Source organism: Macaca thibetana, chromosome 18 (assembly GCF_024542745.1).
Source record: "Macaca thibetana thibetana isolate TM-01 chromosome 18, ASM2454274v1, whole genome shotgun sequence".
In the NCBI taxonomy this organism is placed as follows: domain Eukaryota; kingdom Metazoa; phylum Chordata; class Mammalia; order Primates; family Cercopithecidae; genus Macaca; species Macaca thibetana.
In genome coordinates, this window is record NC_065595.1 from 4,555,097 (window position 1) to 4,576,312 (window position 21,216).

At 42.8% G+C, this 21,216-nt stretch overlaps 1 protein-coding gene across 1 annotated transcript; it reads left to right on the top strand.

Annotated features, from left to right (window-relative positions):
• Window positions 1-1,764: 1,764 nt before the first annotated feature.
• On the top strand, window positions 1,765-20,597 carry SMIM21 (small integral membrane protein 21). The gene is given in 5 exon segments (XM_050767615.1): window positions 1,765-3,113; window positions 11,923-11,946; window positions 11,949-11,995; window positions 11,997-12,053; window positions 20,552-20,597. Coding segments are annotated over 5 exon segments (303 nt in total). The 5' UTR covers window positions 1,765-2,984.
• Window positions 20,598-21,216: the final 619 nt, after the last annotated feature.

Consider the following 21,216-nt stretch of genomic DNA (forward strand, 5'->3'; position numbering starts at 1 on the left):
AAGAAAAAATTTTCTTCCATCAGAAAAAAAAAAATAAAAAAAAATAGGGCTTACACTCTATTTTTAGGGGCAAAATAGCAGCAGCAGCTGAAAGTAAAAACCTTTGGACTCTCACAATCCCATAAATAAAGCAATAAGATTCTCTAATAAAGCGGGTTAACGGGATAACCTGGACCAAGTCTCTAAATACCGAAGACCCATGGAGGGAACAGGTCCATTTAACTAAGACTTTAATCAGAGGCCACTGATTAATCTTAATCCTACAAATCATCCACTGCGACTCAACCCATAAACTGCGGGATCTTTCATTCTCATGCCTCATAATAGGTGTGGGAGGAGCCCAACTGACATAAGAAGACTGTGGCATGACATCATAAAAATCACCAAGTGGCATTGTTAAACACCCACACACGGTTAGGATGCCGCGCGGCTATGCTGAGCACAGCACGCACACTCAGGAGTGATCTCTCCATTGCTTCTCTGCTGCGTGGGTCACGAGGCTTCTCATTAGTTATCCAAGTCCTCGTCTAATCACAAACGCTTCAGTCAAAAACCAGGGCATGTGAGAGTTTATATAGGAAACAGGACATCTAAACCTGGAATGAGGGAAGGAAGGAAAAGGAGGGAGGAGTGGGGAAGGTAAGACTCACCTAATTCATTTTGTTTTCTATCACCTGGTACTTCCCCTGGTCTTAGTGGGCCCACGTTGCGCTGGCACATGCTTCAGGCTGTAGCCTAAGGCTGGTTTAACCTACTACAGGGTTTAAGTTTTCAAAAACATTTTCAGCAGATGCACTAAATATGGTCAAATATTTCAGTGTTGTTCCTAATTATTTGAAGTTAACTATCTAAAATCCACTGACTATAGATTACCTTCACCCAGGTCTTCAGCCCCAGCTGATTCATAGGACTGTTTAGAATTAAAACCCAATTTTCCTTCCTTAATCCACAGACAACCCCAACCACACTTAAAGGACAGCTAAGAAGCTGCAATCCCTTCCCAGCAAATAGTGCTTATCATCTTACAGAGCAGGTTCACATCTTGTCACTTCACTTTGACCTCCTGGTTATCCTGCCTATTTTGTAGGAAAGGAAACTGGGGCCTACAAAGGTTGGGTCAATTGCCCTAGATCATGTGGAGGGCAGTTGGTGCAGCCAGAATTTAAACCACCTTGGTTCTGTCTCTGGTCCTCATAGCTTCTCTACCAGAACTACAGGACAGGAAGAGCTAGAAAAACCATTCCAGAGCTCAACTGTAACTGGGCATAAACTCTGAGCTCATTAGAAAACTAGAAAATTACATCCTTTTGCTCTTGTTCACAACTTTTAAGTTGTACTTATCCATAAAGAGGAATTACCATGTGTATAGATTGTGGTAACCTGATTTGCATATGATTATCAGGAAAAGAAACATGATTATGGTTGTTTTTCCCCCTCTAAGTCTAGTTGGCAGAGAGAAACTTCGTCCTTCCTTGGCACCCGTCTCAACTGTCACAGACAAAGCTGTCCCTCTGCGATGAGGTCTCTCTCCACCCCCCACACCCCACTGTCTTTTGGCAGCTGGAAGTTTGAGGCCTGTGGGAAACTGAGGATTAATTTTTAGTCTGTGTTTTTTTTTTTCTTTAAATCACCAACTCTGAGAATTCTAGGTGTTACTCTGTGCGCGTGCGCTCCACCATATCAACTTTCACAACTTGGGATCTGCTAGAAAATGGGCTTCTGAGCTCCCTTCCTGTCCCTCCATGTAGGTCTCGAGCCTCCTCTGTCTCTGCTCCCTCCGCAGGTTTCTGCCTTTCCCTTGTCCACAGCCTTGGTGGGACCCGCCATTGTTTGCTCCCTTCTTTCTAGAGAATGAGTGTTGCCTCCAATTGATGGGAAAAACTGCTCAGGACAAGACCATCAGAACAGCACTTGGTTACTGATTTGTATGCTGTGCATATGTTCACTGTTCACATAGTAACAGATATCTTATGAGTCATACTGTGTGTCAAGCACAGTGCATACTGTCCTGGGCATTTACTCAACACCAGCACTGTGGAGCACCCATCATGAGTTTCTGTAGGCCAGGACTCACAACTATGTGCATCTCTCTTCATCAGGCACCTCGTCAAAAGCCATCCACAGTATGGGGATAACGCAGCAAGTATCTGGTGAACGTGTGTGTAGTAAGTACCACTTAATTTTCCCCTCACTGAACACCATTTACAAAGAGAGGAAGACCTGTGAAAATTCCCATGAGGCAGCGCAGAAGCATCCAGAGGCCACCGTACATGTCTCGTGGCCACTCTCCAGCCGGTGATGGCGGTCTGCACAGGGCTTCTTCCTGGGGTGACTCCCAAGTAACCTCCCTTCAGCTTTCCCCCTGCTGTTCTGTGGTGCTTGTCTTCCAGCAGAGTCTCTCTCACTTTAACAATTAAATGGACAACCCAGGAAACCTACACTTGGAATTCAGTGAAGAAATGTTAGACTCCTATGGAGTGTCTCATTAGGTTAAAGGAAAGTTACGGAAAAGTCTGATGGGAAAATGAGTTTCTACATTTTGCTTAGGGCCCAAAAAGAATCCTAGTTTTTGTTTCCATTCAAGTGCATATAGTAGTATTTATTTCGATTCAGGGAGATGCAGTTCGTTTTTAGGATTCACAAAAGCTTCTTGACATCAGATCCAAAGCTTGTGCCGTGAAGATATGGTCAAACATTCTCACGCAGCATCACTGAGCCGGAGAGCAACCTGAGAAACCTGAGAACTCTAGGTTTCTGTGTGGGAAGATTCCATCTGGCTTCATAAAATACTACCTGGATCTGAGAACTCTATGTGCAGGAAGATTCCATCTGGCTTTACAAAATAATACCTGGATCTTCAAGGTTGGCAAAGAAGAGAAAAGCTCCTTGGGAACTTAGTTTCTAGGTCTCACAGCACAAGCTCTGTGTCCTCAGAGTCGCCGTCCTCAAGGAGCCCTCTCACTGGTCACTGCTGCGGCCCCTACATGGACCAGTGTGTGTCCACAGCTCCTCCCCGATTCCCCATACCACAACTGGGAACAGTTAAACAAAACTCTGCAGGAAAGGGAGGGATACTCAAGGGGAATTTGCTGCAGAAGGAAGCATATACCACGGTGAGTTTATGGGTCTTTGACTTGGGTACAAGAGAGAAGTATCACTGCAGAGCTATGGCCCTACAAAGCACTCTTTTGCCCCAATCTCCTGTGAGTGTGCTGTCTCTCAAACCCAGATTCTATGGAGTTTAAGATGAGACGTCAATCCAGAGCTCATTCTTTCTCAGTTCTGACCAAGACAACCTCTCAATTCCAGTTCCCAATCTGAGGAAGAGCTGCCCCTTTCAGAAAAGGTACTGGGCCCTCCCCTTGGGCATTACATCAGTATACAGGCCAATGAGTCAATGATCTCTCCCCTACACAGAGAGCCTCTTAACACAGATGCAAGGATGCCTCCAAATGCTTTAAGCCTAGGTGCACCTGCAACAGCTACAAACTCAACATACCCAGACAAATTCAATACTGCACTCCTAGAAGAAAGTTTATTTTCCTTCATTACAGGACAGAAGCAAAAGTTGCAACAAATTTCACCACTCATGAACCATTTTCCAATGTGCCAGCAACAGACGCCGTTGGTAGACACCCCATTTGCAGAGGTGATGGGGTGATCGATAGCTTCTGAAAAGGAAGTTTATGACCCAGTCATATATCAGAAAGGTTAAAGTCCTAAGACAAAATTTCTGGAACATCTTCTCCTATAGCACAGGTTTCCTCTTAGTGTTTCTGACTGTGAAGAAGAGATGGATGGGAGCAGGCAGGTAGCATCTCCTCCTTCCTCTGTCTTGATGTCCACCTCTGCTTCTTTATTTCCTTTTCCTTTTTCCATTTCTTTCTTTTTTTTTTTTTTTTTTTACATTTTAAAAGTAATGGTCTTAAAGTTCTTCAGTCTTAAACAAATCATAGAAGGCTTTAAAAGTTGGTTTTGTGCGTTTTGTATGTCATAGTTATAAGTGGATTTGAAGTCCTTATAATACTTTATAAATTTCATCAATCAACATCCAGGTAGGTAGAATCTTAGGTACATCATGATGGTTATGAATTAATACTAGACCTGTGTGTGCTGGGTTTGTCTCCAGGCCTTGGGTGAAGGCTGCGATGGGGTACGTGACATGACTCAGGAGGCACTCGGTGGGCATTCAGGAGAGGCAATGGTAACACAGCACCTCAAACATCTGAGGGCAGCTGGTCTACACCAGGTACACAGTAGGCATGAGGAGTGCAAAGATGGGAGAGGCAGGGACCCTCACCTCAGGGAGCACATGGATACAGAGACCGTCCCTGTCCCCTCCATCCTCAAGTCTTGATTTCTTCCGTCTTTCGCAGGTTGGAGGTTAACTTGCTGCTGAAGAGATTTCAACAGCGTGGGAACTTACATATAATCTGAATAATCGAAAGTAAAAGAGTTCATCTCCTGGGTCCTACTTCTGCTGTTTTCATCCACTGCTTCCTACCCATGTGCTAAGCATTTTCATGCAGCCTCATCTGTCTTTCAATAAGAAAGCCAGTTGATAACTAATTCACACTTAGGTGGGCTGTTAAACCATAAAATGTTGACAAGGAAAACAACACTTAATAATAAATCATATCATGGTAACGTTTCTGTAGCCAGTAGGAAAATGGTTTCAGGTGTGAATAATTCTCACTACTTCATGGATCACACAACATAGATACTGTTCATTAATGACTCTAAAGTCAATACAGGGCATGAAACTGTAAGGAATTCCTTCCTACTATTGTCCAGGCAGTGAAATGGGACTTTTTTTTCGTTTTGGCCAGTGTTCACTCGTTTCACTATGTTTCTGATCAGATCTTCACATTTAATTTCTTCTTAGGTATTCATGCGTCTGGGAGTTCTTATTTACTGGAAACTCAGTATCTCCTGTTTGCAGGCAGTGACTGGGTGTTCAGTGAGTCCAGATATCTCTGGATGGATGCTGTGGATAAGTTTGGTGCCCAGTGGAATCTGTCTCATGCACAGAGGACGAAAATCCAAAAGCTCACATGGGTTCCAGCACAACAGATAGCCTGTTCCACTAGAGTTGTGTTAGGCGAGGTGTGCACATTTGTATCATCTGTCACAACTATTTACCCCTCTCTTTTCTCAGTAACAGCAGATACACTTGCCTATCGCCATGCGACTTGCGGGAGCTGATCCACTACCAGGCTTGGCCTGTGGCTTGCTTTGCCCACAACAGCATGAGCAGTGTGATGTGCAGCATATCTGAGCAGAAGCTTTAAAAGCAATTGTGTGGTTTGGTTCTTCCCCTTGTACTTCTCAACTTCCATGAAAAGGGCCTGTTGCCCCAGATCTCTGCTCCTTAGCCTGAGTCCTGGAATGAAAAGACATACAGTGTCACAGTAGTGAGATATTTTAAACAAGAAAGAAATGTTCGTTGTTATAAACCGCTGAGATTGTGGGGTGGTTGTCACTACAACACACCTACTACAATGTGATATGGGCACTAGGACAAGGAACATGCATTTCATCCCTTGTCACAATGATTTTAAAAATCCATTACTATGCACAGGACTTGGAGTGATACGGGTATCAGGCAGACAGGAAAACAAGTGCACTGGGATGCTTCCAAAGTTTTTAGGGATTTCAACAGTCCTTTCAATTGAAGAAAGACTGATCCTCCACCCCATGCAAAGACATTATTAGTGTGAAACTCCCAAGTGCTGTATCCTAAACACACCCCCTTAATAAGGGAAAGAAATCCTTCCTCCTCTGAATTAATTAAATAAACAGTATGTTATTCATCAATATTGCTCCTAATTGTACGTGTAATCATAAAATAATTCATAAAGTTTCAGGTCAAGGAAAGAAAAGTAAATATTCCATTTTTAGTCCTGACATGGACACCCCTAATAGTCACTAATAAGAATCTTGTTGATTGTATTTGCTACTTATTTTTAAGTGTCAGTGGATTAATACTATAACATGGTTTTTCTTGGTTGATCAGAAATGATACCTGTACATTCAGAGAAGTCATAACTGAATAGCTAGAAGTGTCAGATTACAGCTATGGGTGGTCTTCTCTTTTGTACTGTTGAATGAAGAAGAGACAAAATGGTCAAACCTTCTTGAAGTAACGCGTTGCAAAGAACAGTTCAACCTGAGTGGTAGATTTGAGAACTAAAGGATAAAGCAGCTACAGATGACAACTAACAGACTGACTGTGTTCTGCCTCCATTCCAAAAACATGTCACTAAAATGGCAGTGTCTTTGCTGATTAAGGCCATTAGTAAAAAAAAAAAAAAAAAAAAATTGGACTTAAGTCTCTTGTACACTTGAAATTTTGAAATTTACAGGTGATGGGTGAATTTCACTTATCACAGTGGAAATACTCGAGCCAATCAAAACAGAGGTGTACACAGCACAAGTAATTTATTAATTCACTGTTCTTTCCTGAAATGGGCTTGAGACAGTGCTATTGGCTCCATATTTTCTGATTGCAAAGTTTAAAGAAAAGGGCACGAGAACCACGAGACGACCCTGAGGCCAGAGCCCCATCCCATCACCTTCTTGCTGTTTGCCCATAAGCAAAGTGACTTCTCCAAACCTCTTTATGCTACACAGGACATCCCGCTGGCCTCACAGCCTGGCTGGAAAGATGAGGGGTGTGGTGTGATCGCACCTGGCACAGCCCTCACCCCAGGAAGGGTCACTGGGGCTGCCTCCCTCTTTAGGTCCCTTTAAATTAAATGTTTCTGTTCTATAGAAACACATTCATCTCCTAACTCTATTTCCAAGGTGTTTCTCCTTCCATATAAATCTGTAAAGCCTCTTTTTACTCTTAAAGTGAAAAGGACAACCTCTCTGATTTCTCTAGGACACTAAGAGAGCCACACCAAATGCTCTGAGACTGCAGAGGTGCAGGGAGCAGCTGTTTTTGGAAACACTTCAACATTGAACCCTCACTGGACACAATGACATATGTGTAAAACCTCTGGGAAGTCCTGTAGGAAAAAAGATTGATTAATTTGTTGGGGGGGGGGGGATTTGCAAGAAAAGTGTAGCATTATTTTTAGTACAGCATTTTAATTTTCATAACTGATCTGATCTCACAGTAAAACTTATTGAGCTCAATTAGTGAGAACTCAAGTCTTTTACTGAATTCTCAAGTCCTATTTTGATAAACTAAGGACAAAATGTTTCTAAATAACATGTAGAGATATAATTTACATACTGTAAAATGTAGCCTTAAGTGTCCAATTCAGTGGTTTTTAATATACTCACAGAATTGTGAAACCATTATCATAACTAATTTTAGAATATTTTTATAACCCCATAAACAAACCTCATGCCCATCAGCAGTCACTCCTTCCTCCCCATCCCTACAGACCCTGACAACCACCATCCTGTTTCTATGACTTTACCTATTCTGGAAATGTCAGGTAAATTGAATCATACAACATGTGGCCTTTGTGACTGGCTCTCATTAAGTATGATGTTTTCCAGTTCATCTTTGTTGCAGCATGTGTCTGCCTTCACTCCTTTTTGTGGCTGACTAATATTCCACTCTCTGGATTTATCAAATTTTGATTATCTATTCATCACTTGGTGAACTTTCAGGTCATTTCCACCTTTTGACTATTAAGAGTAATGTTGCTCTGAACATTTGTGTACAAGTGTTTTCGTGGACATATGTTTTTACTTCTCTTGGGTATATCTCTGTGAGCAGAATGGCTACGTTGTATGATAACCCTATTTAATATTTGAAGAGCTGTCAGTCTTTTTCAAAGTGTGCCAGCTCAGTTTCTTTTGAAAACAAAAACAAAAACAAACTGGAGGTTAAATATTCAGTCGATGCAAAGCCCTGCCAAAGATGTTCAGTGACTCAGATGACACAGTCTTTGAGGTGCTCATTGAGTCAAATTCCTGTCTCCCTGCTGCCCCATATCCCTCTCCAGGATGCCCCCCTGTCTCAGGAATAAGGGGTCTCAGCCTCCCAGAGCACCCTATGAATGCCCACTGGCCTCTCTTACACAGTTGTTATGCTGACTTCTGGGCTGGTGGCCCTGCTGGGTGGGCAGCTTTGGCTGGACTGTTGGGGGTCAAGCCGGTCCCCCAAGGAGTCCAGACTCTGGCTGTCCAGTTGTGAAGGCTCAGTTGTCTCTCTGTCTCAACCCCAATCACTGTCATATTGGTTTTCAAAGTGTAATCTGGGAATCCCTGACGTGTTTTCAGGGATCTAAAAGCTCAAAATTACTTGTATGATAATACTATGACATTGGTATTATGTGCAGTGGGGTTTTCCAGAGCCTGCATGAGGTTAGGTATTTCGAAAGACTCAGTGCAGAAGCAGATAAGAAAACCCCGTTGCCTTCTATTAAGCTGGGCATTATACAGGTTTGTAAAAATGTGAAACAGTCCCACTCGTCTCACAATTTCACTTTCTTCTGGACAGGAGTTGAGCTGAACAAAGGCTTCTCCCACAGGCCTGCAACCTTCCCCAAGCTACACATGGAAGTTGGGCAGTTAGCCCCAAAGTTACTGGGTATCTTACATTATTCTGACATTCCTGTCATGTTTCCCACTCTGACCCCACAGAGCTCCACGTGGGAGAAACACTAGGATGAGATCTTTCACTTTTCTGACCCTCCCTGATCACAGAGACCTTGCACACGCCACCTCCTCCGCTCCCTCCACTCCTGACTTGTGGCCACTGCAGAGGTCCTGCCAGCCGGACCCATATCTCATGGTGGGAGCCATAGGGGAGCCTGCAGCTCAGAATCACAGAGGTGAAGATTTGGTTTCAGTGCCCCCCAAATACCATCACTGTGCACTTTGTTTATCAAGTGTTTCCCAAATTCATACAACCTCCTTTCTTAAAAATAACCTGTTAATGTCTTGGGGTTCCAGGTTTATGCAGAATGCTGTAGAAAGCACTGCCATTAGGAATTACACTTGTTCCTTAGTGACTACAGACTTTAGATATTTCTGGAAGTTCCTCATGGGACCTAAAGCTGGTTTTGGTTTTGTATTTGTTTTACTTAAGTTAGTCACATTTACAGGAAAACTGCTTCATGATCAACCCAAATAGAACAAAATAATCTCCAAATTCAGACTCTAGAGAAGTCCAGGTGCTTCCATGCACTTCACACATTATGAAATCCTAATTAGGAGAATAATATTGTTCATGCTCTTAGTATTCCCATTAAGAATGGCTCACTGGCTTCTAATTTTCCTGTGGAAGCACTTATCTCTCACTACTAGCAGTGGTGGCATTTGTGGAATATCACAAATACCTGTGGATCCGCAGGCCAGCGGATCTCCAGGCAGGGCCCGAGGATCTTAAAACTGGAGGATCCTGGAATAAGGGCCCAGGAAAGCTCCCAATATTTCTTTCTGCTCCATCATTTCCAACTCAGTTTTATTGTGTTAATGCCTGGATAACAGCCCCAAACAACTCCTTGGCTTCAAACGAAGGACAAGCATAGAAGTAAAGAAAGAATGGAGACCCAGTACTCCAGTGACTTTCTTTAGTCACTTAGTCTTCAGCCCAGTGAGGAAGCGCCCACGTTTCCACCCAAGCAAATGCCTCCTGATGGCCCTTTTGCAAATTAAAACATCATTTAATCAAGCAGTACAGATCTTTTTTTTTTTTTTTTTGAGACGGAGTCTCGCTGTGTCTCCCAGGCTGGAGTGCAGTGGCGTGATCTCGGCTCACTGCAAGCTCCGCCTCCCGGGTTCATGCCATTCTCCCGCCTCAGCCTCCCAAGTAGCTGAGACTACAGGCGCCTGCCACCACGCCCGGCTAGTTTTTTTTTTTTTTGTATTTTTAGTAGAGACGGGGTTTCACCGTGTTAGCCAGGATAGTCTCGATCTCCTGACCTCGTGATCCACCCGCCTCGGCCTCCCAAAGTGCTGGGATTACAGGCTTGAGCCACCGCGCCCGGCCCAAGCAGTACAGATCTAAGTATATTTTATTCAAACCTAATTATTTAAAAATCCTTACTATCTCCAAATGATGCACAGAGTAGCTCTCTAATGATGTTGTATGTTGAAGACCACTTTGAATCTAAAAAAAGAGAATCTAAACAGAGACCCTGATTTCGTAGTGAAGATGCAACGACATATATTTCAACAATAATTAAATCCACCAATTCCACCTCTTTATAAGTGGAATAAAGACTGTAGCGGCATTAAGAAGTCCTATCTTTCTCCTTTTCCTTCTTGACTTCTTCAAGGCTAGAGGCCTATTAGCTGGCAGACTATTAGAATGCAAATATGATACAACCCAAGCAGCTCCAGCTTTGAAACAGAAGGGTGGCTAAGTACCTGCTCTCTTTCAATGCAATACTCCAGCAGCAAGGCTAGTCCAGTTTCTCCCATCAACAGTCAAACCCTGACCCTAAGCTTGACTACTTTCAGCTTTTGGGAAGCTCCATTCTACATTCTTCAATGGTGCCTAGCCCTATTTTACCAGTACATGGATGCTGGGATTGGGGGAAGGGAGCTGAAGAACCAATCTAATTAAAACAACTTTTGCTTCATCTCGTTAACAGCAGGTAACACTGAGTTCTCTCCTTCCCATGGTGGCTCATGCCCCTCATAACATGAAAGAGGCATTGTCCTTCCCTGTGCACACAATCTGCAACCAGAGAGAGCCACCAGCCACAGAAAGGATGAGGCCCCATATTAACTATTTTCTCATTTGTCAGCTTAAGGAAATCATTTTCTTCCATTTTTCCACTTCTTGAAAGTGTATCTACAGGTTTTTAGCCAAGAATTTTTGGATATAGTTGGTTTGGGGTTCACATATTTAATTTGCTATGTGTTTATTTATTTTTTTTTTCTTTCTGAGAAAGAAGAAGAATGCTAAATAAAACTCAACTTCAGGGCTCCTGTTATTCCAATGGCCATCACCTTGACTAGATTTATTTTCATTGATTTTGTTTATGGTCTTTCAGCCAATTATCAGTCAAGATGCTTTCATAAAAGACTGTGAAATTCAGAATAAAAGGCACAAAACTTATTGCTATGAATTGTAACCTCTGATAAACCAATGATACATGGCATGATTTGAGAAAAATTTTGTTGGCACGTTGTCAAATGTATTTTTGACCACTAAAAAAAACCAGTCAGGGCCGGGCACGGTGGCTCAAGCCTGTAATCCCAGCACTTTGGGAGGCCAAGACGGGCGGATCACAAGGTCAGGAGATGGAGACCATCCTGGCTAACACGGTGAAACCCCGTCTCTACTAAAAAATACAAAAACCTAGCTGGGCAAGGTGGCGGGCGCCTGTAGTCCCAGCTACTCAGGAGGCTGAGGCAGGAGAATGGTGTGAACCCGGGAGGCAGAGCTTGCAGTGAGCTGAGATCCGGCCACTGCACTCCAGTCTGGGTGACAAAGCGAGACTCTGTCTCAACAAAAAAAAAAAAAAAAAAAAAAAAAAAAAAAAAAAAAAAAAAAAAAAAACAGTCAGTGATGTATATGCTCAAATCACAGTGGAACGCTGAAGTCACACTGCTCACAGATCTCTTTGATAATTCACTGGGCTTTTACTTATGTATTTAAAAGCCATGAGAAACCTGAGAAATGATCCAATCTGGCACCCTCAAGTTAACAGGGAACTCGGTTTCATAGAATTCTCTGTGAATCTGCTTTTAATTTACATTGATACTTCAAATTCTACATGGCAGATCTCAAGAGTTGTTTTAGATTCATTACCTTTTCCCCAACTAATTTTATAACTCAATAAAAACCATAGTTCTGGTTTTACTTCTGAAACATGACCTTAAATATATAAACTTATTTATCTTAAACAAAATTAATTGTTTGACAAAGAGTTAGCTGCTTGTAGCATGAAGCTTGAAAAGCCAGACACTGTAAATAGTAGCTGTAATTATTTCCTTTTTCAGTCTGAAAATGAACATCATATTCATGTTTGTTCACATTGCTGGTTCTCTTCCATGTGACAGTGTTGCTGAGGAATCCGCAGGATACAAGGGGTTTCTGAAGACTGGAAAAAGGCAAACAGCGTATTTTGAAAGTAGGTAAACAATAACCTTAGCCATCAAAAAAATACTACATATTTCGAAAGTGGGTAAACGATAACCTTAGCAGTTAAAAAAAAATGCCGGCACATTCATCAAGCAATCAATCTGTAGCCACCTAGGAGAGTGTGCATGCTGGGTAGCTATCAAATTACTTTGTAAAAAGGAAATTAGGCCAGAGGAAATTAAAATCCATCCATGATAGAGCACGGGGCCACATAGATAGACTGAGTGAACCATGTATACTGCAGCGACCTCTTTCTATGTGAGGTCGCTCCATGAGACAGGATGAGCACTTTGTCAGCGAGAGCCTGCAAATCTCTAATCGCCTCTGAGAGCCAGTGACATGGGACCTTGTGATAGGCAAGCCATTTCATAATGAGTCCCTCCTGCTCTTTTAGTAAATAACTCCCTTGGGAAGAAGGCCAAGAAATCTCAGCCCTTCTTTGAGTTTATTTCTAGAGTGATTCCAGTTGTGCTTCACTAATGTTTCTATGTATCAACAGATAGGTGTACAATTGGCTGGAAACGTTTTCAGAGGCTTATATTTAAACTGGAAGGCATATTAATTTTATTTTTCTTTCCACAGGTAAAAAACTCCTTCTTTCTCCCACTGTAGGCTTTTTGTGTTTTCAACATACCCAGCCTCACTTGGAAAAATAAAAATAAAAATAAAGCACCCACTCACATGCGCAGCCAAGTTTCAGATACCAGTAGGCACGGGCTCTTCCAAATGTCTCCTGCTCTGGAGATGTTCGCAGTCCTCAAACCAAAACTGAAACAAACAAGCAAACAAAAAAAATAAAAAACTTACTACCAAATACCCTAGGAACAAGACTTAAACTCTATTTGGAAATTGAATTTCTTCCATAGTCAATCAATATTTAATAAAGAGAGAAAAGGAGCTCATTACAAAGACCATCTTGTTTCTCCACAAGTCATCTATGTGAGATTCCAGAATTTCAGGGCGATAAGTTCTTAATTGGAACATTATATATTCTCTTTGCAGCCAGTAAGCACGCATCACTTCATGAGAAAGCACCGCGGCCAACATTTCTCCTGGTCTGCTCCGGGTTTCAGCGAAGGGCAGGCCTGGAAGCACCTTGGGAAACGAGGTAGAGCCAAGCTAACCCCGGAGAGCCGCTGAGCTTGCGGAGAGTTGAGTGATTATGCAGGCATAGTCTTGAGTTTTATTTTCAGTTTGAGTACTGCTAACTAGTCTGTACAGTCACAGGCTTACTGGAGGGAGTGTATTCTACATCAGCTATGTTCCGTCTTCCTTAGCAGCACTTAATGAGTCGACTGGAAAGCTGTTCCCAGCCAAGCCAATATCCTATGAGTTATAAATGACATTTCATGCTCATATGCAGATTTCCTGCACTGAAGTGAATTATTTACAAGGTTGGGCTTATGGATTCCAACGATCAGCTGCCTGAGATTTACACCCACCCGTTCTCTCTGCTCTCTTGCTGGGAGACTGTGACGTTTCCCACTGCCCTTTAACATCTGAAGATTTAACGGGAGCTGCCCTTCCTGAGGCAGGTGCTCCCTCGCTTGAGAGGGTAACTGGAAAGGCCGTGCACCCCAGGAGCTGGAAGGTAAACTAAGGCTCTCCTAGAGTTGCTTCTCCCCGCCCTGGGAGGATGCTGTCTGCACGTAAACGCACAGGAGGAGCACCAGGAAGAATTTAAATTCTGGGGAGGCCTTCCTGCCCATTAGCAGTGATTTTATTACCTTGGGTTTTAGCTAATTAGTTTAATAATTTCTTCCCAAATGTGTGAAAATCCAAATTTTCTCCTAAAGGAAGCTCTGTGTTCAGCAGTGTGCTCTGTCCTCTGTGGAACAGAAGCACCAACATGTCGTTTCTGCCTCCCAGAAACTCCAGGGGTTGAAAAGCCGCCCAACTTACAGCAAGGATGATGAAAATATAAGAGTTCGGCACCAGACAAATCCACCAATGGAACAAAAAAAAAGCAGCACAGAAACCAAGTTAGGTACACAAGGGTCTCTAATCTATGATAAAATCAGCATTTAAAATTAGTGAAAAGAATGGTTTCTTAAATATGTTGAATGAGAACAACTGACTATGCATTGGAAAAAGTAAAATGAAGATCCCTACCTTATATCATCAACAGAAATAAATATATGTTAAATCAAAGACCTAAATGTAAAAATAAAAACCAAAAGAACACTGGAAGAAAATATGGAGGAACATTTCCGTAGCCTTGCAGTGAGAGTGAACAAAATGAAAGAAGGGACAACATGACATATTTGGTTACCAAATTTTATAAACTTTTTCCCAGTAAAAACCAGACTAAACAAAATTAAAACATAAGTGACAAACAAGGGAGGGAAAACATTTACAACTGACTATTAATATCCCATATTCAGAGAAATCCAACTCATTGAAAGACAATGACAGACAATACCCTAAAGAGATAAAGAATACGTATAAGCAAAAAAGAAGTGCGCATGGCAAATAAATCTGTGAAAGGATGCTCAACCTCAGTATTGATTAAAGGAATAAGGAAGTGAATAACAACAAAATAGTTTCTGCCAAATCTGACTGTTAACATGTCATATATTGTTAACATTGATTGCTGTCGAGGCTGTGAAAAAACAGGCAGCTTCATAATTGTTGGCAGGAACAACCAACCGCTACAAACATTTTGGGGGCAATTTGGAATTATCTAATAAAATATATTTGCATATCCTTTGGCCATGCCATTTCACTTTTATGGATCTAACAAAAAATCAAATAAAAACATTATAAAGGTATATGTACAGGAATTTTGATTGAGTACTGTAACAGTAAACATTGCCTGCAGCCTAATATCTACCCATAAGAGATGCTTTCATGAATTATGATAAGTTCATAAAATGGAATGCCATCTTCTCATTAAAGTCTGTAAACAACCAAATTTCCATCAATAGGGGAATGGTTAAATAAATTGTAGTGCAGGCCGGGCGCGGTGGCTCAAGCCTGTAATCCCAGCACTTTGGGAGGCCGAGGCGGGCGGATCACGAGGTCAGGAGATCAAGACCATCCTGGCTAACACGGTGAAACCCCGTCTCTACTAAAAAATACAAAAAATTAGCCGGGCGTGGTGGCGGCGCCTGTAGTCCCAGCTGCTCGGGAGGCTGAGGCAGGAGAATGGCGGGAACCCGGGAGGCGAAGCTTGCAGTGAGCCGAGATCGGGCCACTGCACTCCAGCCTGGGCGACAGAGCGAGACTCCGCCTCAAAAATAAATAAATAAATAAATAAATAAATAAATAAATTGTAGTGCCGCCATTAAGTTGAATGTTCCGTAGCTACTAAAGAGAATGAGACAGAGCTGTACGTAGATGAAAGATGTCTTTGCTATCTCAAGTGAATAACGTTGTAGACAAATGATAGATACCATAGATGAATAATCAGATGATTGATGGATGATTAGATGCATCCTAGATAACTTTTACTCCAGTCTGTATGTGTCTACGGAAGGAAAGGACCCTGAGAGTTTTCAGTGGCGGTGATCTCTGTGAGTAAGGACATTTGTTTTGTGTGCGGCTAGGAGCTTCACTATCATCTCACATGCTCATTCCGCCTGGTGGTGGGAGCACACTCCCAGGCAAGTCGGGATGCTCACCTTCCCCAGGACCGCAGATGTTGTCACATGTCAGGGCCGTCCATTCTGGCATCAGCAGAGACTCCCAGCAGCAGAGACCTCTCCCTCTGGCTGGGAAGCCAGTCACTGGATCAGGAACCCGTCAGCCCCACTCCTGCTCTGCAAGCTCTCACCCATCTCCACACAGAGAACACAGAGAATCGTTCTGCCACTGCTGACCACTGCTTGGCTATGGGAAGCTCTGGGCAGCTGTGAAGTCCCCTCTGCCCTGAGATCCCTACATCCACTGTCACTGTGGGCTCTTGGTGCTTCCATGGACCCTTACCTGGGAAAGGGGTCTCTCTATGCCCAGATTCCCCAATCCTTTCTGGTGCTTTTGTTAGCTCCATACGAGGTGTTCATGGTGCAGGAGAAGGATGACAAAGCTCGGTGCCTCTTCCATTAGGGATCCACTAACAGAAGAGGGAGTATTTGTGCACTCCTCTTTCCCATCTGAAAGTCCCAGGGAATCTTGATCTTGTCAGGACTGGGTGCATGACTGTTGATGGTCAGCCATTCTTACAAACACATTTTATAAACTGAGTATTTTGTGTTCTCTGAATTCTAGGCTCTCAGAATTCAAAATTCAAGATGAACTTTCCCCCCTTTTTTTGCTGGTGTCGTGTCACTCATCCCTGAGCGAGGAACACAAAATACCAAAGCCAATTATGTGGTACGTTCAAAGGATCCAAAACCACCCGGGGTGAAGCATCAGGCCACCACGTTTGTGTTCGCCAAATGCCCAATCTCCCCGATCCTCTTATTCTCTCTTCAAAAACAGACACGAAACAACAGTAAGAAACATCCTCCATTCTAACTGAGAGCTGAGGATTTGGATGATGTGGATGAGCTGGAGGAGGTTTTCCATTCCTAACACATGGAAGGCAACTGAATACATTCTCCTCAGCCACTGTAGTTCTCCAGAAAGCCCCTGGGCCTCAGTGGTAATGCAGGGCTCTCTTCTCCTTGACCCATCTTTCCCCTCCCCCAGTGCTCCTCCCTCTTCCTTCCTCTTCTGATGTGTGGAGTGGGTTCCTCTCAAGTAGGAACCCGGCAGGCACGTTGAGGCATCTCTTCAGCAGTCAATGGGGCAGGGGTTATTTTTTATTCTTTAGGCAGCTCCAGTCCCTAGCACAGTGCCTGGCATGTAGTAAGTGCCCAATAAATAGAGGAGTAACTTTGCATTTACATGAAAACATTTTTTGTGACCAAGGCACATTCTTTACATGTCCTCAGGGACAAAAAAAATTTTTATTTTTCTCCTTTGATAATAAATTTTATTTCTATAATCAATAGTAACTTGGAACTCATCTTGGGAAACAACATGGATAGCCATGCTAGATAATGACTCTGTGTGTGTGTGTGTGTGTGTGTGTGTGTGAGAGAGAGAGAGAGAGAGAGAGAGAGAGGGCATCATCATCCTAAGCAAGTACAAATCAGGAGTTTGTTTCTTTGCAAAATAAATAGTTGTTCTTTGTTTTTTGTTTTTGATATTGTTTTCTAAGGTAAATACTATGAAGGGCACAGCACTCATTTGAAAGCCTACATGTCATTTATTTGATTAATTTATTTTATTTTATTTTTTTTTTTTTTGAGACAGAGTCTTGCTCTGTCGCCCAGGCTGGGGTGCAGTGGCCGGATCTCAGCTCACTGCAAGCTCCGCCTCCCGGGTTTAGACCATTCTCCTGCCTCAGCCTCCCGAGTAGCTGGGACTACAGGTGCCCGCCACCTCGCCCAGCTAGTTTTTTGTATTTTTTAGTAGAGACGGGGTTTCACCGTGTTAGCCAGGATGGTCTCGATCTCCTGACCTCGTGATCCACCCGCGATTAATTTATTAAACATATTTGAGGTGTCTACAATTTATTCATCCCTGTTCTAGGCAACGCAGATCACGTGTTGAAGTAGACAAGGTGTTTGCACTCATGAGACTTAGGAGAAGGAAGACATCCTAAGTCAAGCAAGGATGGCCCTTATACATAGATCTTGAGACAAGAGGGACCAGTCATATTCTAGAGACCGGGACATAGAACCTGTTTGGTCTGGCTGGAATGAAAATTGCAAGGTGGGGGAAGTAGAGAAGAGAGGCAGGGGATGCTGAGAAATTGATCTGGAGGGAGGCAGATCATACCAGACCACGGATGGCCTTATGTGTCCTGTTTATCCTGACAGCAATGGGAATCATTAAAGGGTTTAAGTACAGGCTTTGGATCTCTGCTCTGGAAAGAACAGTTCAGCAGTAAAATGGGAGATCACTGAAGGAGGCAAGATTAGAGGCAGGATGATAATTACGTGTCTTCTCCAGACACAAGCCAGAGACTGCTGGTTCAGGTAGGTAATTTCACAGGAGATGGTCAGAAGAAACTAAAAGTAGACAAAATCAAAGACATTTAGAATTCACAGTGGGAAGGCCTGGAGATGGACTGGGTTTAGTGTGGAGACAGAAAGGTTGGCAGGTGAGCATCTGGCACAGGCTAGGACTCTGGAGGCTCAAATGGGGAGTAAAGGAAGCATCTCTCGGGGGAGGACTGTTGGATTCCACCTTAGACTTTCTTCAGGAAGCATCCTTAGGATGACCAAGGGACACCCAGGTAGAGGGGCCCAGGAGCATCAGTGTGGAGGCCTGGAGCCTGGACTTCAGCAATTGCCAGTATGTTTTTGAGTGTCTTATAATCAGAACACAGGAAGTCCAAGAAGAGGAGAGGATGCATTTGTACCAAAAAGTTCACAGACAAAAGGCTATATAGAGACCCCAAGGTAAGATTGCAGTGGATTCAAATAAGAGTTCAGATTTGAATGAAAATACAGGCAAAGGGACATTCAAGGTACAACGAACAGCAATGAGACTGGGGGAGGCGAGGAGAACGAAAAACTGATACTGATCAGAGAAATCTATCCAGTCTTTTCCTAGGAGTGGGAGTTCTTTAAGCCTACGGGTAGTCTTCCCGAGACTTGGCACTCAGAACCTGGCCTCTGGGACCCACATGCAAACCATCGCTGTCATCAGGAGACTAGCTTTACTGTGACTCAAGGGACAGGGAGGCCAAGACATTTGGTCAACGTTTCATGTCAGAGCGACATGGAAGCCTGTGTGCCCAGTGCCCAGTGATGCTTCCAAACCTCATACCTCCCCAGATGATGGTCACCTCACTAAGATTGTTGCCCGATTCTCAGCAGCATCCAACGTCAGAATAGCACTCTTTCCGCAAACCAGGAAGATTCTTCCAGAAAAAGCAGCAGGCAGCAAAATATTCTTAGTACTTGGTGGAGGGATTCCCTTTCTTTCAAAACCTAATTAAGGACTGGCAAATAGAAATCTTGCTCAGCTTAGGTTTTATATAGCAATTGATTGTTTTATTTAAGGGTCTGCTTTAAATTCACCAGTATTTTCTTCCTTCCTTTCTTTCCTTCTTTCTTTATTTTTAACAAAGTTGCCCACACTCAACTATTGTGAAAATTCAGAATACAGAGATTAAGAACCTTTCTAAACCTTGTTTGTTTTCACATGTACTTGCCCTCTCTTGGAGAATTTGGGCTTCATCTGTTGAAGGCCAGAGGTCAGAACAGTGTTGATCCTGGAAGCTCAGGAAGTTTTGGGGGACATTTGAAAGTTTAGATATTCTGGGGTCCATGTTCTATGCCAAGAAGTGTGGCATAGAAGAAGTGTGGCATATTCTGGGGTCCATGTTCTATGCCAAGAAGTGTGGCAAGAAGTGTGTAGCAGCAGAACAAGTGTAATGATTTGATCTCTTATAGCCACTGTCACCTTCATCTATAAATTTGCTGGTGATTTATTAATATCTGTTCTACCTGTCTCAGCCTGCAGGAGACCTTGTATTGCTGCATGCCTTCTACAGAGTAGAGAGAAATGAAGGGAGCAGATGGGATTATGACTTATTTTCCAACGTTGAATTTATAAAAAGATCTTTTGTCAGACATTGCACAGCAGTTTGTGGGATGAAATTAATCCTATGAATAAAATTGCTAACCTCACCTAAAATAGGTGCTTTATTTAAAGAAGGATCGATGAGGCTTGCTAAATATTATTTTTAGTGTTGATAAAAGCTTTTCATAATCTCAGGCTGCAAACATGGGCTGAATTGGCAGTTCTGGATGCCATGCCAGTGCGCTGGAGCTGGCTAACGATGTCACCCACAATGTCAGTGAGGCCAAGCCACCCCGAGCTGTCTCCAGGCCTCTGTCCCTCCTCTGCAATCTCAGGGTAGGAGAAATGTTTTTCTCAATGCGTGTGAATCTAACTTTGGACACATCTCACAGTCTCATTTTCCAAGGATCATCATTTGTGAGTTAGACAGCAAAAAGTTTAGCTGTGTCCACCATGTAACAAAAAACATTCCTGAGGCTGTCAGGCCAAACCCCTGAGCTCTTTGTTCGTTGCCCAATGGTCTCATGGCTTCTGGATTTTAGGGGAACATTATGACCGGTCTACTATTTTGGTGCTGCTTCTTTTTGAAAAGGTTCACAAATAGAGTTTATTTCAGAGTTCACATATATGCAACTTCTATCTATCATCCTTTATAAAAGGCTAGTAAGGGCTTTCAGAAGTCAGTGCATCCTACATTACTGTGCTTGTGGCCTTTGGTGTCTCATTCTCAGAGAATTATTCCAGGGTTCCTAGCTATTCTGAACTCAAAAATCCTGTTGCCATCAAACAGGACTTGCTCCGGTGAGTAGAATCCTCAGCCTCAAAACACTCCAAAATCTTGGAGAAAAAATTAAAATTTAAAGTGTGTTCATTGGATAAAAACAAATGGTCGACTTTATTGTAATATTTTGATTATATCCATCAAAACAAAGAAAATGCTTTTCCCTCCTTTGTCTCTTGTAGCTTTCTCCATTTGAAGCCATCCAGGAACACAGCAGAAACACAATAAATGACACCAGGTTTCTCTCTCATGGCCTTCATACCATGGATTTCCCATTCTCAGGATAAAAAGAAATTAAGAGGAAATCAGATTGCTTAAAGATAGCAGATTATGGCTCACTTTTTAAAAGGAGCTCCACAGACAGAATGAAGAACGTGCAACTTTTTGCAATGATAATGTCTGCTTTGCTCTTGAGAGGCATTCTTCCTTTTTCTGCTCAGGAATATTCCGGAGGATAGTTGCAGATGCCACCCAACCCTGAGAAATCTGCCCTGCGAGTCGAAACAGATCCAGCCGTGCAAAGAACTTCTTCATTAGGACATCAAGCCTGTAGTCATGTTTTCAATTGCTGCTGGAACTTTTGCCTTGCAAGTGCTTTCACTTATTTCGGGACCACCTAAGGCTCTGTGTGGCACACAGCAACACAGTTTGAGATATTTCTGTGATGTTCTGTACATTATATAGTTGCTAACAACCTGTCAAAGTCATCCTGACACCAAACTGAGAAGCTGATGGTTTGGGTAACGTATTAGAGGAGATGAAAAAAACGACAGTCCTCATTACTGTAATAAAACCAGCAGAGACACACTGAGAATCAATTACTGATTGTGACCTAATGAACTAACCC